Consider the following 15,124-nt stretch of genomic DNA (forward strand, 5'->3'; position numbering starts at 1 on the left):
GGTTTTGTTCCTTTACGTCTCTTTCTCTTTTGGTTTTGTGGTGCTGTAAATCATCATCAACATTTTGCCTTCTCGCTCCGCTGGCACGGTGGCAGCATGGCGGTCAGTGGCAGCTGAGCTGCGTGTATTTGGTCGAAGGGACGGGGGTAGCGTTGGTCGTGGGTTGGCGTGTGTGATATTGTTCAGGTTGATGGATTAAAGTTGGACCTGATGGTCCACAAGGGGCAGTGGATGAGGGTATTGTTTTGGAGTGGAAGGTCGTTCTCTGTCGCTCTTTGTGGCACTGCAGCCGAGCTGGCTGTTTTGATGCTGGTTGCGGGAATCAGAGGCTGGCTCTCCTCTTGATGGATGGGGCGACAAATGCCAGCACGCCCTTTCATGGTCTCACGATCTTTGCTGTTGCTGAATGGACTTTGCAGGCACCCAGCGATGCTGCCAATGGCGGCGACAAGTGGCAAAAGGTTGGCTGTTGGCTATGGCCGTCGCTCCTCGCTCCATCGAAGCAATAGGGACCCTGCTGCATCTCACCGTCTGCTCATGTGATCACGGCCTTTTGAGTTGAGATTCATGCACTCGCCCCATCTCACGTTCGCCTGCCCTTCCATTGCATTTTCTTTTTACCAGAACACCTCGCTGCTGAGCACTGTGGATGCCATCGCGGAGCGTCGGTCCCGCGTGCTCGAGCGCTGGAATGATCTCAAAGTGGTGGCCGCTCAGCAGCGTGCCAAACTTGAGTACGAGAAGCGCTTGCAGCAATTTACTCGCGATGCTGACGAGCTTGAGCTTTGGATTGAAGAAAAGCTCAATGCCACACAAGACAACGTCTTTGATGACCACGCCAACATCGAGGTTCGTGCCTGCCTGCCTGCCCGTCCACCCCGCCTCAGCGACGGAGCCTGGTTGGAACCGGGCCTTGGCCTCACCGCTGTTTGCTTGCAGTCACGCATCAAGAAGCATGAGGCTTTTTGTGCCGAGGTCAAGGCTAACGAGAACTCCTTGGCTGTTCTCAAATCACAAGGCGACGAGTTTGTGCGCAAGCCGGATCATCACGGCAAGCAGACTGTTGAAGCACGCGTTAGTCTTCAAATCAGGATACCAATGACCATGCTGCGCGCGCTTCGCTTGTGACCCATTTCTTTGACCCTTTGCTGCTTCACTGCTTTGTATTCCTCTCGATGACGTCTTGATAGCTGGACTCGCTGCAAGAGCTCTGGCAACTGCTTTTGGACAAGGCCGACTTGAAGAAGCGCAGCCTTCAGGAACTTGCGCAATGGTTGCAGTTTCAAGCTGAGGCGGATGATCTCATGGCTTGGATTGATAGCAAGGTTGGTTCAAGGCGATCTGACTCCCTGGCCGGCGTCCTTCTTGACTTGTTGTTCTCGCTTCCCGAACGTGCGCACGGCAGATTCTTGACTGCTTGTGGTCCAATCTCGAGCGTGTCCCTGCCTCACTCTTGATGTTGCTACATTGCTACAGAAATCAGCGGCAGAGGACACCAACTATGGCCGTGATCTAGATCAGTGTGATGCCTTGATGAAGCGCAGCGAAGCCTTCACCAATGATTTGGCAGCTAGTGACAATCGCCTGGATTCATTCTCGGAAAATGGCTTTGCGCTTCTCGAACAAGGCCATCGCTGCGCCGACGAAATCAAGCAGCGCATTGAGGTTGGCGTTTGCTCAATTTTGACTCTCTGGTTCCTCCCGGCAACCCAGCCACAGACATCATCACAAGAAACACACCCACTGTCCTTGACACAAGCTTCCAAAGCACAGACGGCGTTTGTGTGTTGTGATGATCTACCCTTTCACTTTTAAATGCCTATTTTGCACAAGCGCCTGCTCACCATCGCACCCCCTCGATTTGTATTCGTGTCCGACGCTTGATTGCCCATCACAGGATGTCAGCCAGGCCTGGACAACGCTCAAGGAAAATGCTGCCACCCGACATCAAAAGCTGGCCGATGCGCGGCAAATTCACTCCTTCAATCGTGATGCGCAAGAATTACTTCTGCGCATCACAGATAAGGAGCGTGATGGCCTTTTGAGTTCAGACATCAGTAATACCGACCTTTCGGGCGTGGAGGCACTGCAACGAAAGCATGAGGTGTTTATGCGTGATCTGGCTGCCCTGCACGAGTCGGTCGAGGCATTTGTGGCTGATGGCCAACGTCTTGCGAGCTCATTCGCAAGTCAAGGCGCAGACGTGCGCGCTCGCATCGAGGAGGTTCAAACGCGCTGGGATGCGCTGGACCGAAAAGCCCAGGACCGCGGAAAAGCATTGCGCGATGCGTGGGACCTTCAGCGCTTCCACAGCGAGCTGCGTCTGGCTTCCTCTCGCCTCTCCGATCTTGAGAACATTATTCGAGCCGATGAGGTTGCTCACGATGTTCAGGGCGCAGAGACGCTTTTGCAGCGCCATCAAGAGAGCCAGCATGAGTTGCGCGCTCGCGAAGAAACGTTGAAGAACGTGGTTGATTTAGGCAATTCGCTCGTGCTCAACGGCCACCCAGATGCCTCTCGCGTCAAGGAGGGTCTACAGCAACTTGAAGCCAACCGCGAAAGTGTTGCCCAGCTCTGGCAGGCCCGCTTTGAGGAGTTTTCCGAGTCTCTCAGCCTGCAGGTGTACCTGCGTGACGTTGAGCAAGTCAATGCCTGGATCGAGTCGCGCCAGCGCATGCTTCAGACAGACGATACTGGCGATTCGCTCGACGCCGTCGACCAACTTCTCAAGAAGCAAGACGACTTTGAGCGCAGTCTCAAGGCACAAGCTGACAAGATGCAAGCCCTTGTCACGCGTGCAGAACAGCTTATCAAGGAGGGTCATCGCCACGCTCCAGAAATCGACGCGAAGCGGCAAGAAACCGCCCAGCGCCGCCAAGCCCTGGAAACCGCTGCGCAGGAGCGTCGCGCCGTTCTCTTGGCCTCACACAAACTTCAGGAGTTTAACCGCGAAGCCAACGAAATGATGGCCTGGATCTCCGAAAAAGGCAAAACGGCCGCCGACCCTTCGTACCAGGACTTGACCAACCTCCGTGGCAAGCTTAAGAATCACGAGACCTTTGAGGCCGACGTCATCGCCAATGCCAACCGCCTTACGGCCGTGTGCGACCACGGTCAGCGGCTCGTTGCAGAAGGACATTTCGCCAAGGATGAAATTGCCGCTCAGACCTCTGCACTCCAGGATGCTTGGGAGAGCCTGCTGCTTCAGAGCAACACCAAGAGCGATCGCTTGAAGCAGGCCCAGGCCTACCAGGAATTTGCTCGACGTGTGGCCGATTTTCTGGCGTGGTGCGCGGACAGCCTCGCTGGTGCCAAGTCTGAAGACGTGGGGAAAGACCTTACAGCGGTTCAAAAGCTCATCAAGCGCCACCAACTGCTGGAAACCGATGTGGCTGGACAGCATAAACGCCTCGAGGAGCTGTTGTCCAAGGCCGACGCCATGTTGGCCGTGCCCGAGCACTTGCATGCTGCTGAAATCTCTCAAGCACGCACACAGATTCGCGAGCAGTACGACGGGCTGGCCCTGCCGGTGGAGCAGCGCCGCACCGCCCTTGACGCCTCCTTGGCCCTCCACCGCCTGCTTCGTGATTGTGCCGACGAACTGTCGTGGATTCGAGAAAAGGAGCCCTCGGTCACTACGACCATGGTGGGAAACAGCCTAACCGCCGTGCAGAACTTGCAGAAGAAGCACACTGCCGTGCGCGCAGAAATCGCAGGCCGTGAAAAGGCTCTGACTGCCGTTTTGCAGCAAGCCGACGACTTGGCCTCCCGACAACCCGGGGATGCAGCGGCCATTCGCAGCCGTCGTACCGAATTGGTTTCAGCCTGGCAGGCCCTCAACGAACAGGCACAAGCCCGCAGTGATGCTTTGGCCAACGCCGTTCTTGTCCAGCAGTATCTGGTGGACGCCAACGAAGCCGAGGCGTGGATTGCTGAAAAGCGGTCCGCGGCAGCCTCAGAAAACTATGGCAAAGATGAGGATACAGCCTCCACCTTGCTCAAAAAGCACGAGGGTTTGACGGCGGAAATTCGCACCTACCAAAAGACCATCGACGCCTTGCGCGACGATTGCCAGGCCTGTCAAACGGCGGCGGCGCAAGCAGCGGCCGGCACCGCGAATGCAGACGTGCAAGTGCGTGCGTTATTCGATTTTTCCGCTCCCGATGATCGCAAGCTTTCCATGACCAAGGGCGAACACTTTTACCTGGTCGGTAAGCACAACAGTGAATGGCTGGAGGTGCGGAATCGCTCGGGCCAGTCGGGGTTTGTTCCCGCCTCTTATGTCACCGAAGTGGAGGCCGGGGCGCGCAGCGACGGTGCCCCTGGCCTTGATGATGTGGTGACCAAGCAAACGGCCGTTGAGCAACAGTACCAGGATCTTCTGCAGGCTGCCGAGCATCGCCACCACCGTCTGGAAGAGAGCCAGCAGTGGCTTCAATTTGTACGCGAGGCCATGGATGTGGAGTCTTGGATGAACTCTAAGGTGGCAATCGTATCCCAGACCGACGTGGGCACAGATTTGGACCATAACGAGGTTTTGCAGAAGAAATTTGATGACTTTCACAAGGATCTCGTGGCCAATGAGTCACGCGTGCTGACCGCAAACAGCCTGGCTGAGAAGTTGATTGCCGCCCAGCATTCAGACACACCGGCGATTACCGAGAAGCGGGACGGCCTCAACGAGCGCTGGGAGCAGTTGCTGCAGGCGAGTGAGTTGCGCGGCGAGGCCTTGCGCAGTGCTCATGCCGTGCACAAATTTCAGCGTGACGCGGACGAGCTGTTGACGCGCTTTGCTGAGCGTGAGCTCATCCTCTCCAGCGAGGCCACCGGCAAGGATGTTGGCAGCGTCGAGGCGGCCCAGCGCAAGCATGAGGCGGCCGTGCGCGACCTCATGGCTCTCGAAGGTCGTGTGCAGGAATTGGACCGTGATGCCTCTGCCCTTCGCACAGCTCAGCCCGCCGTCGATGCCGACGTCAGTGCCAAGCAGACCCAAATTTTGGCTGGTTGGGAGAACCTTCTGGAGCAAAGCGCGGCGCGTACGGATCGCCTGCAACGGGCTCTCGAGTATCAAAAGTTTTTGGCCGAGTATCGTGACGCCCAGTCCTGGTTGTCGGGTGTGCAGCCCCTTGCCGCCAGCAAGGAGCTGGCAAAAGATGTCAACGGTGCGGCTACGCTACTTAAACGGCACGAGGACCTGCAGGCTGAGATTGATGCGCGCCAAACCTCTTTGGTGCGCCTGCGCGAGCAAGGACTAGAACTTGCGTCTCGCGACCCCACGGTCGAGGGCGAGCTGCGCACTAAGCTTACAGACCTGGACGAGCGCCTAGCAGCGTTGCAGCGAGGCATGCAGACACGAGAACGTCTGCTGCAACAATGCCAGGCATTGCAGGCCTTTGTACGCTTGGCCGATCAAGTCGATGCATGGATGGCCGCACGGGAGGGACCTCTCGCCGATGAGGACATTGGCACGTCCTTGGATGGCGTGGAAGCAATGGTGCAAAAGCACCACGACTTTGAGCAGAGCCTGGCTGCGCAGGAGGAGAAAGTCAAGCAGGTTGAGCAAGATGCGCAGCGTCTGATCGATGACCAGCATTACGATGCACCTCTCGTAGCTGACAAGCGCCGCCATATCCAGGAGCGTTGGCGAGCCTTATGCACCTTGTCTGAGGACCGCAAACGCAAATTGGACGACGCTCGTCAAATTCAAGAGTATCTCAAAGACGCCAACGAAATGGATGCCTGGATTGCCGAGAAGGCAGTGCTGGCCAATGACCCCTCTTACAAGGATCCCAGCAACTTGGAGAGCAAGCTTCAAAAACACCAAAAATTCGAGGCAGAGATTGCGGCCAGCGAGCCACGCGTGCTCAAGGTGATTGAGGACGGCCGTGACATTGTACGCAACAAGCCTCATGCTGCTGAAGCTGTGGGCCCACGCATTCAAGCCATGGAGGACCAATGGCGCGAGCTCAAGGCCCGCTCCGCAGAAAAAGGCCAGGGTCTGCTTCAGGCAGGCTCTCAGCAGCAATACAACCACAGCGTTGAGGATGTTGAGCTCTGGTTGAGCGAGGTAGAGGTGCAGCTATCTAGTTCCGACAACGGTCGCGACGTGCCCTCGGTCCAGAACTTGATCAAAAAACACGAACTGCTACACGCTGACATTGAGGCGCAGAACAAGCGCGTAAAGGACTTGCACACGCAGCTCGGTATGTTCCGCCAGCAGCAGCACTTTGCTGCGGACCAGATGGCGGATATGTATGATCGCGTGCAACAGCGCTACAACGATGTGGCTGCTCGCTCTCGCACCCGTGGGGAGGACCTGGCCGTGGCCCTTCAGTACCATGAGCTGCTTCGCACGATCGAAGACGAACTGGCATGGATGAAGGAGAAGGAGCGCCAGACCAAGTCCACGGATTTTGGGAAGGACTTGACGGGCGTGCAGAATTTGCAGAAGAAACACAGCGCCTTTGAGACAGAGCTCGAGGGCCATGCGGATCGCATCAAGGACGTGAGTCGCAGCGCGGGAGCCTTTGTTCAAACGCATCGCACGCGGCCCGTGGCGGAACTCGAAGCGAAAATTCGTGAGTTGGACGATCAGTGGGAGGCACTGCAGCGGTCGAGCAGTGAGCGCCGCCAGCGCCTAGCTGAAGCTCTTGACTTTCAGCGCTATCGCACTGCCGTGGACGAGGAGCTCTCCTGGGTCAATGAGAAGCTCTCTTTGATGGCCTCAGAAGAGTTGGCCAATACTGTCTCTGGCGCAGAAGCCCTCATGAAGAAGCATCATGCCTTCCAATCAGACCTGGAGGAGCACCATGGCACCGTACGCAGTCTTGTGGAGCAGGGCCGAGCCCTTTCCTTGCGCGACTCCAATGATTCCGCGAACATTGCTGGCGTTTCTGATTCGCTGAATGCCCAGTTTACGGCCTTGCAACAGGCTGCGACGCAGCGAAGCGAAGGCCTGCTCCATCATCTCCACTATCTGGAGTTTTGCCGCGAGGCCGACGGTATCGAGGCTTGGATTGAGGACAAGCGCCCCCAGGCGGCCTCCACCAACTACGGCTCGGACCTTGCCTCAATCGAGTCCCTGATCACCAAGCACGAGACCTTTGACGCGTCGGTGGAACAGTTCAAGCCTCGTATTGAGCGGGTTCAAGAGTTGCTACAAAGCCTCGTTGGTGAACGCAACCGCAACGCTTCGAAAGCTACAGCACGCGAAGAGGTGGTAATGCGGCAATGGCGGTCCCTGCTGGAGGCTGCTGAGCAGCGGCGCACGGCATTGCTGCAGGCACAACAATTTCACCAAGAGATCGACCAACTGTTTCTCGACTTTGCCCACCAGGCTTCCAAGTTTAACAGTTGGTTTGAAAACGCAGAGGAGGATCTCACCGATCCCGTTCGTGTCAATTCACTCGAGGAAATCCTTGGTCTTCGTGAGGCGCACACCAAATTCATGACCTCTCTCTCTTCGGCAGAGGACACGTTTCGTCAGTTGCAAGCCCTCGACCAGCGCATAAAAAATCGCACAACGGCGGCCAACCCCTACACTTGGTTCACCATTGAGTCACTGCAGGAGTCGTGGCAGGCCCTGCGCGAGGTCATCGAGGACCGCGAGCAGGACCTAAAGGACGAGCTGAAACGCCAGCAAGACAACGATGAACTTCGCAAGGCCTTTGCCCAACGGGCCAATGATTTTGCGGCCTGGTTGCTGGCCACGCGCAAGTCTCTGGTTGAGGGCACCGGTACGCTCGAGGAGCAGCTGGAGCGCACCAAGCTTAAGCACCAGGAGGTCTTGGCGCGCAAATCCATGCTCAAGAAGATTGAGGAGCTGGGGGCGCAGATGGAGGAGAGCCTTATCTTGGACAACCGTTACACGGAACACTCCACGGTGGGTTTGGCCCAACAACTGGACCAGCTGGAGCAATTGGGCATGCGCATGCAGCATAACCTGGAGCAACAAATCCAGGCCCGTAACACCACGGGTGTCTCAGAGGAGCAACTGCAAGAGTTCAACGAGACCTTTCGTTACTTCGACAAGGACAGTTCGGGACAGCTGGATCACCAGGAGTTGCGTTCCTGCTTGCGTACGCTGGGCTACAACCTGCCCGTCGTCGAGCAAGGCGAGGTCGATCCCGAGTTTGAAAACATCCTCAACCAGTTGGATCCCAACCGCGATGGTTACGTGTCCCACGCCGAGTTTGTATCCTTCATGATTGCCCGCGAAACAGAGAATGTTGAATCGGCCAGCGAAGTGATTAGTGCCTTCCGCGCCGCTGCTGGTGACAAGCCCTACGTGACGCTCGATGACTTACGCAAGGTGCTGACAGAGGATCAAGTTGAATTTTGCGCTCGCCATATGCAACCGTATCCCGGCGCCAACGGACCAGACGCATTTGACTACTCCTCTTTCACCACGCGTATCTTCGCCAGTTAGAAAGGAGTTCAAGCACATGGGACCGTTTGCAACCGTTTCCCTTCCTCCCCTGATGTGCCTTGGGCAACTGTGTCTTGACGCTTTCTTGCCTTTCATCGATTTGTGCCAACCGTTGACGCCCGCCTGCTGACTTGTCTTTTTGTTGCTCAGTTTGTGATTTTTTTCTTTCTTTTGTATGTGTGCGCTGGTCGTGTGCTTCAAACCCGGTTACTTTGTGTACTTGCGCCACCGTTGACACCCCTGCCCAATTTATGTATGGGTATGCATCTTGGAGCATGGTCACAGTCGCTGCTGAATTTAACTTGTGGCCCTTTTTGTGAGCCGACTTGCAACGTTTCAATTCGTGTTGACGTTTCGGAAAAAGTAGAATGATAATTGAAAAAAATCGAAACTCACTCCCCTTGAGTAAATTAATCGAAAGACGCACACCAGAAAAAGTGACAGGTGTGATGCAGAAGACATCTTGGACTCGGGAGACAGGTCATCGCGACAGCCGCGAGGTGATTGAGCCAGCTTTCCTTACGAAAGCCACCAAACGTTGTCGGTGATCATATACAGGCTATTTACGTCACTTGAAGGGTCTGTGGTCGATCCCTCGGACGGGATTTGCTCAACGTCGGGCGCCTCAGATGCTTTTATGATACCCACTGCAGCGAGAAGCGCCGTCAGCAGCAGCAGGTGCTGGGCAGGAGATGCGGCGGGCTCGCCAGCACCATCGAGTGCGTCCATCGTTGTACCACCACTTCTTCGCAAAGTACCGAGCTGCCATCGGAGGTCAAAGCCCAGACAGACGTCCGTGTTGATCCACCACATATTGTCAAGCGCGCGCTCGACCGCCTTCAACACCTCAGCATCCACGTGGTGTTGGCTGCAAAACACCGCACCTAATGTGTGGATGGTTTTGAAAACTCGTAGGCGCTCTGACTGCGCATACAAGGTTACGGCATTGATTGTGCTCAAATTTTCGAGGTCTGACAGCAAGCGTGAACGCCACTGGGCAACCGTAGTTGGCTGCAGAGCCAGGGGCCCCCAATACGCTGCCAAGCGGTGCGTGCGCTGAAACCAGAGAAGGGGCTCACGGAAGCAGTTGAGAGGTTCTTGTTCAAACAACTTGGTCTGGGCGGGGGGTTCAAAGCAGGATAAGGGTGAGAGGGCGGTTGCAGCATTTTGCCCATAGGTAGCAGCCGAGGTGACGTACCGTGTTCAAGGCTTCAAAGCGGTCACATCGTTCCAAAAAATGCACCAATAAATGCTCACGCGCGGCGTCTGTGGTGGCCGACGTACACAACCAGGCCATAATATCGCTCGAAGTGCCCACAAAATTGGCAGGTAGTTGCGCGCCCGACAGGCCTTGCCAGGCTTTGCAAGCCATTTGGCGAATTGAGTCATCTTCAGCTTCGGCTAGCTCCAGCAGCACCAGCACGGCGTCTCGAGCCCACGCTACCTCCAGGTTTGCTGTAGATCTCGCGCACAGACCGCGCATGCAACGGGCCGCCGCAAGCTGGAAGACAGGATCGCGATCCCAAGCACACAAAGCCATGCAGCGGTGCAGCAATGCTGGTAACGCCTCCTCCACGGCCACGTAGCCCAGCACTGCAAAGAGAGCTTGTCGCAGACGATCGTTCTTTAGCTGCAAAACGCCTTGGACCACTTCAGTGCTAGCGAACACGTCGTAAGTGCCAGACTTTTGAGCACCCAGCGCGCGCAGCACTGCATGAGCCAGTGCGGTCAGAGCCAGCTCATCAGCTACAGTATTCGAGAATTGAGCAAAAAGTAGCCGGGCCGCATCCTCGGCGGTGATTTCTCCGGTGGCCAGGGCAGCTTTGGCTTGTTGCAGAGATTGGGCGCGATGGGCTTGATGGGCTTCCATAGCCTGTGCGCGGACCTGCACGTGCACTGTTGCATGCTGTGGGCTCACGGTCTCGAAACGTGCTTGCCATTCAGTGGGTAGTGCCAAGAAGCACTCTTGCCAAGCATGCAAGCACATGGAGTCCAAAGTGGTGCCAAGTTTGGATTGAAGGCCGCGCAAGCAATTCCCTACTGCCGGTGCCCACACAATGCCGCGCTTCAACGCGGCATGAGCGCAGAGTAGCGCTCCGTGTAGTGCATTGGGCGTGGTCACTTCGGTTGTATCAAGCAGGCGGGGCGTTTCGCCGAGCCGTGCCAGGGCTATGGCCGCTCGAGTCCGTGCGTGGTAGCTCGGGCACTGTGCCAATCGAGCCAGACTGTCCCATAAGCCCTCCGGCACAACATCATCCGCGTTGAGTGCACCACGCAGTCGAGCCAGCATGAGCAAGAGGGGCATCAAATGTGGTTGATCCAGAAGGAAGGGTAGGTCAAAGCAATGCTTGGCCAGATCCGTGATTTCCTGTTGTAAGCGAGTCCAGAGCACTCGGTACCTATGTTGACGTTTCAAACCCCAGCCACAGCAGTTGGAATGACCACAAGGTTAAGCACGGTGCAAGGCAGGGGTGAATGTGAGGTGCGCGCAATGGAAGGCGAGCCCAACCAAGTCTCAACGAAGCGATGGTATGCACATACCGGCGAGCAAAGTCCGTTGTGGGGAGACAGCCGCTTTCGTTGGGCCCACTTTCAAAGATGCGCTCAATTGCTTGGGAAAAAAGCTGCAAACTGGCGTTGCGAATCAACCAGGTGCTTGCTCTGAATCCATCAATGGCAAGTCGCGCGCAATGTGCCAGACTGTGCTCGGTAGCTGCACTGAGTGTGCGATCACCCAGCACCAGCTTCAGCACGTAAAACGCCAACATCTATAGGTGGCGAGCAGCAGAACACCTTTCTCATGAGCAGACGTCCAGTCCACGAGGGTGGCCACAGGCAGCGGGGCAGCGGCAACAAACCTGTGGTGGATCCAGTGTTTCGTCAGATGCGTCAAAGTGAATGCCCAAGCGGGCAATGCCCTCAAGTTGTGCCATGGTATCAACCAGAGCGTGGCGCTTGCGAGTTTGCTGAGCCCGAAGAGCGGCATGAGCAATGTAGGGGAGCCCGGCGGAGCGCCGAGTCACGGAGAGAGCGTCGCTCCCATTGCGGCACCGCTCAAGCTCAACCGCCAGGAGCTGATCTGTTATGACCTGGAGAGAAGAGCTCTCCGAGGCCTCGACGGCCTCTAATACCTGCAGCAGTGTCCCGGCCGTGGACTCGATGATGCCACGATGGCGACACGAGGCCAAAATGTCGCGGAGACCCTCCGTCACAGTCTGAGTAAGTGCGACCTGCTCGTCCATTGACCAATGGCCCGTATTTGAGCCAACAATGACCTGCACCACCGTGGCTAGTAGGGCTGAGCCGGCGCGTAGTGTGGTCCAGGCAAAATTCATGGCATAGGAAGCGTTGTCGCTGGCCATGGTGTCTTGATCATCTTCCACGCAATCGGTGATGGCACCGTCCATATCAGCGAAAGAAGGCATGGAGCCCCGATCCAGTGCCAGCATGGCTCGACCGTAGGCCAGCACGGCCTGTCCCAGCTCAAACGTTGCCCGTAAGTCTTCCTTGTTCAAGGGCTCGCGCAGCAGTGCTTCCTGCACGCACTCGATCCAACCATCCAAGGGGTGGCGGCTCCACCGATTACGATCCGTCGAGGCCGTTAAGATACCCATATGATAGCGCACCTCGTGAAGCAGAAGCTGTACACAGGACGACTGGGCCATTGAAGCAGGCGCTGTGACGCGTGCCTCCAAGGAGAGCAAGACGGGGGCCCCGGCTACCACGAGGCGGGCAAGCGGAGACGCGCTTTCCTCGGCATCGGCTGATTGTGCAGGCAAGGTCGGACTGTGGGCGGGGGTTCGCATTGGATCAGGGGTTACCACGATGGTGTGTTCAACTGGCAAAGGCAACAACGTTCGCGCGAAGGCAACGGCTGCTTGACGGTCCTTGCTGCGTGGTGCACCACAGGCTGACCACATGTTTCGCAGGGCAAATTCCTTGAGATTGAGCTGCTCTGTTGGGGCCAGACGCGGGTACCACGCTTGAAGGACGCGGGCGGCGTCGGCCCGCAGAGCGGGGTAGTTGGAGGCCAGAGCAAAAGCCACCGTATAGAGAGCATGGGCATCATTTTGCACCACGTCAGCGTGAGCCCATTCGGTCCATTCCAGCATATCTTCCAAGAGCAAGAGAAGCTTGAGACCCTGCCCTGAGCGTTGCGCGTTGGTTCCGACGCTCAGGCTGAGGAGGGCTTCTCGCTGGCAGTGGCGGAGCGCGATCTCGACACGTTCATGGGCGGCATCAGTTAAATCGAATGCTTCAGAATGGCTGCGATCCTCTTCAGGCGAAAGTGCTTGATCCTCGTCTGCGCGGCGAAGAGCCATGGCTTCGAGTTTGGCATGGCGCTGGCGAGCGTGCTGCTCACTAACAAGCAGGCGCTGCCAAAATTGCCGCACCAGCGTTAGGGTCCGCTATGTAGTGCAACGCGGCAGATCAATGAGGATCGTGAGCGCAAATATGCCTGCTTACTGCGACCGGCAAGATGGGCACACACACAAAAAGAAACAAAAAAAAACAAACAAAACAGAACCAAAAACGATCATAGAGACGCATGTGCGAGAAGGGTTGTACCTGACGTGCTGAGGCCCAAGGGCAGTTGAGGTTTTGGGATACAAACTGACAAAAGAGATCCAGTTCGCAGGTTTCCGGCACGTGGATGGTCTGAGTACAACGCCAGTCAGGTGGCATGGCGTGAGCTCGAATGCATAAAAACAAGCGGGGAACACGAAAGCAGACCGTGTCAGAGAGCTGTGAGGAAAGGTGTGTTCGTGTTCGCGTTCGTGTGCGTGTGCGTGCGTGCGCGTGATTATTGGTTCAAAGATGGTTCCCAAGGGGATGCCCAACCTGTGGGGCCGCAAGCACGAGTGCTGCTGCCGTGAAACGGATGTTCTCGTCCTGATGAAGGAAGGCACTTTGGAGAGATGCATAGTCCAAGCCCAGGGCAGAAGCACAAGTGGCTGGATCACGCCATATATCATCGGGGAGTTGACCCTCCTGACGAGCAGCGGCAGCGACCAAAAGCAAACCTTGAAGAAGGCTGCTGTAGTCTAGATGCACCTTACGAGCTGTCAGCTCCTCACGCAAGCACGGTAGAAGCAGGGGCGAGGCGCGGGCCGTGTCTGGCAGCCAGAGCTCACGGACGGTGAGAGCCACTGCTGCCTCGCGCCGACTCAAGAGATCAACTAGAAGATTTGCCCAGCTGGCTCTCCAGCGCGGCAAGTCTGTTGGAAAGGTATACGCCTGCGGTTTGCCGCCATCAACACAGAGAATGCATTCAGCGCGAAGCGTCTCATTTAAAGAGCTTAAAGAAGCAGGTTGGAGCCCCAGGGCTTGGATCGACCCTGACCTTGATGGCGGCACGATACACGCTACTGGCGGCTTGAACAGTGCCATGGTACTCGAGTCCAGCGGCCACCATGGCGGGCAGATCGACAAAGCGCGATTGCCAAAAGTCAAAGCCAAACTCGTTAACCAAGCGCGCCAGCAAAGCATACCGTCGCTATCACGAGCGATGGCATCATTGGTTAGAGCTGCATGATGGCAAGAAGCATGGGCGCGGCGATAAGGCGAGCACTGATCGTGGCAGCGACATGGCCGAATCGAGTACCTTGCTATCCGCGGGCATGGCGGCCAGGCCTCGGGTTAACGTTTCCAGTAGCTGTTCCTGGCCAGAGCGGAGGAGGCGCAAGAGCTTGGAAAAGATGCTGCGTGCCTGGCTTTTGATGACCTGCCAAGCCATGCCAAAGCCACGTGAGTTGCGGGAGCCGGGAATGCGAGTGAAGAATGCACAGGGGGTAACCACCATGGCGTACCGCCACCTTGTCGTCAGCTCCTTCCATGCTACAGTTGAGGAGCTCAGTCACCAGGCTAGCAACATCAAAGGCCGATAAATCTGGCGCGTCGGTCACTTGCGTGACAAGCAACGAGGCTGCAACGTTAAGTGTCTGATAGGCGGCAATGCGCGTGTCCAAGGTTTGGTCCGGGGATGCGCGCAGCAAAAGGGCGGAGACCAGCCGCTCAAAGAGGGGGGTGGAGTCATTTTCTGATGTGGTGGATGGCCTGGCAACAAGTTGCTCTCGCGGTAACAAGGCCAGCAGGCCGCGGATGTGGGGCACCGAGGCATGGGCGCCCTCGATTGTGCCTTGCAGGGAAGGTACGGCCAGGAACTGCGTCTCTGCTGCCATGGCCTTGGCATCTCTGCGCGGTCAAGCGTTTCATTGAGAAGTGCATGAAGTTCTTGAGGTTTGAGATCGAGGACGAAATTGGCAAGGGTGTGTGTGTGTGTGTGCGCGCGTGTGTGTTTGAATGCGAGGGATGAGCCCATGCCACTCACCCAGTGAGTAGGGCGGGTAGATGGACTTCCGTGCCGTTGACAGAGGCGTGGGTTTTGATCAAGACCATGTAGGTCATAATGACCAGGTTGTGGAGTTCCGGAAAAGGGCGGTCGGCCAGAGCGGTGAGTGCGGCCAACAGGCTTTCACAGGATGCATGCGCCACAAATGGGCTCGTTGGTACTTGCAACAACAGCATGGCCAACTAATACAAAGCCCGATCGCAGGCAAAATGGTCATGCAGCCGAATCCAACACGCGAGCAGGAAGAACGAGCAGGAGGCGCGCCCCTCGGGCCTATCGTAGATCCAGGCGAAAAAGGGCATGCGGCCAGCAAAGGAAAGGAGCAAAGAAGTGGGCATGGGGCC

General features: G+C 56.8%; 2 protein-coding genes across 2 annotated transcripts; one reads left to right on the forward strand and one right to left on the reverse strand.

The window, feature by feature from the left end:
- Positions 1-567: 567 nt before the first annotated feature.
- MONBRDRAFT_14504 (uncharacterized protein) lies at positions 568-8,428 on the forward strand (the record flags this gene model as incomplete). The annotated part of the gene is made up of 5 exons (XM_001743070.1): positions 568-849; positions 940-1,074; positions 1,191-1,325; positions 1,477-1,665; positions 1,898-8,428. 5 exons carry the CDS (start codon positions 568-570, stop codon positions 8,426-8,428), a joined length of 7,272 nt encoding a protein of 2,423 aa, XP_001743122.1.
- A 391-nt stretch (positions 8,429-8,819) lies between these two features.
- MONBRDRAFT_31278 (uncharacterized protein) lies at positions 8,820-14,836 on the reverse strand (the record flags this gene model as incomplete). Its single annotated transcript, XM_001743396.1, has 11 exons — positions 8,820-9,544; positions 9,627-10,827; positions 10,970-11,196; positions 11,287-11,394; positions 11,560-12,837; positions 12,998-13,087; positions 13,271-13,666; positions 13,773-13,925; positions 14,034-14,153; positions 14,239-14,623; positions 14,760-14,836. The coding sequence occupies 11 exons, from the start codon at positions 14,834-14,836 to the stop codon at positions 8,948-8,950; spliced, it is 4,632 nt and encodes a 1,543-aa protein (XP_001743448.1). The 3' UTR covers positions 8,820-8,947.
- Positions 14,837-15,124: the final 288 nt, after the last annotated feature.

The sequence above is a fragment of the Monosiga brevicollis genome, genomic scaffold (assembly GCF_000002865.3).
Source record: "Monosiga brevicollis MX1 MONBRscaffold_3 genomic scaffold, whole genome shotgun sequence".
Classification (NCBI taxonomy): Eukaryota; class Choanoflagellata; order Craspedida; family Salpingoecidae; genus Monosiga; species Monosiga brevicollis.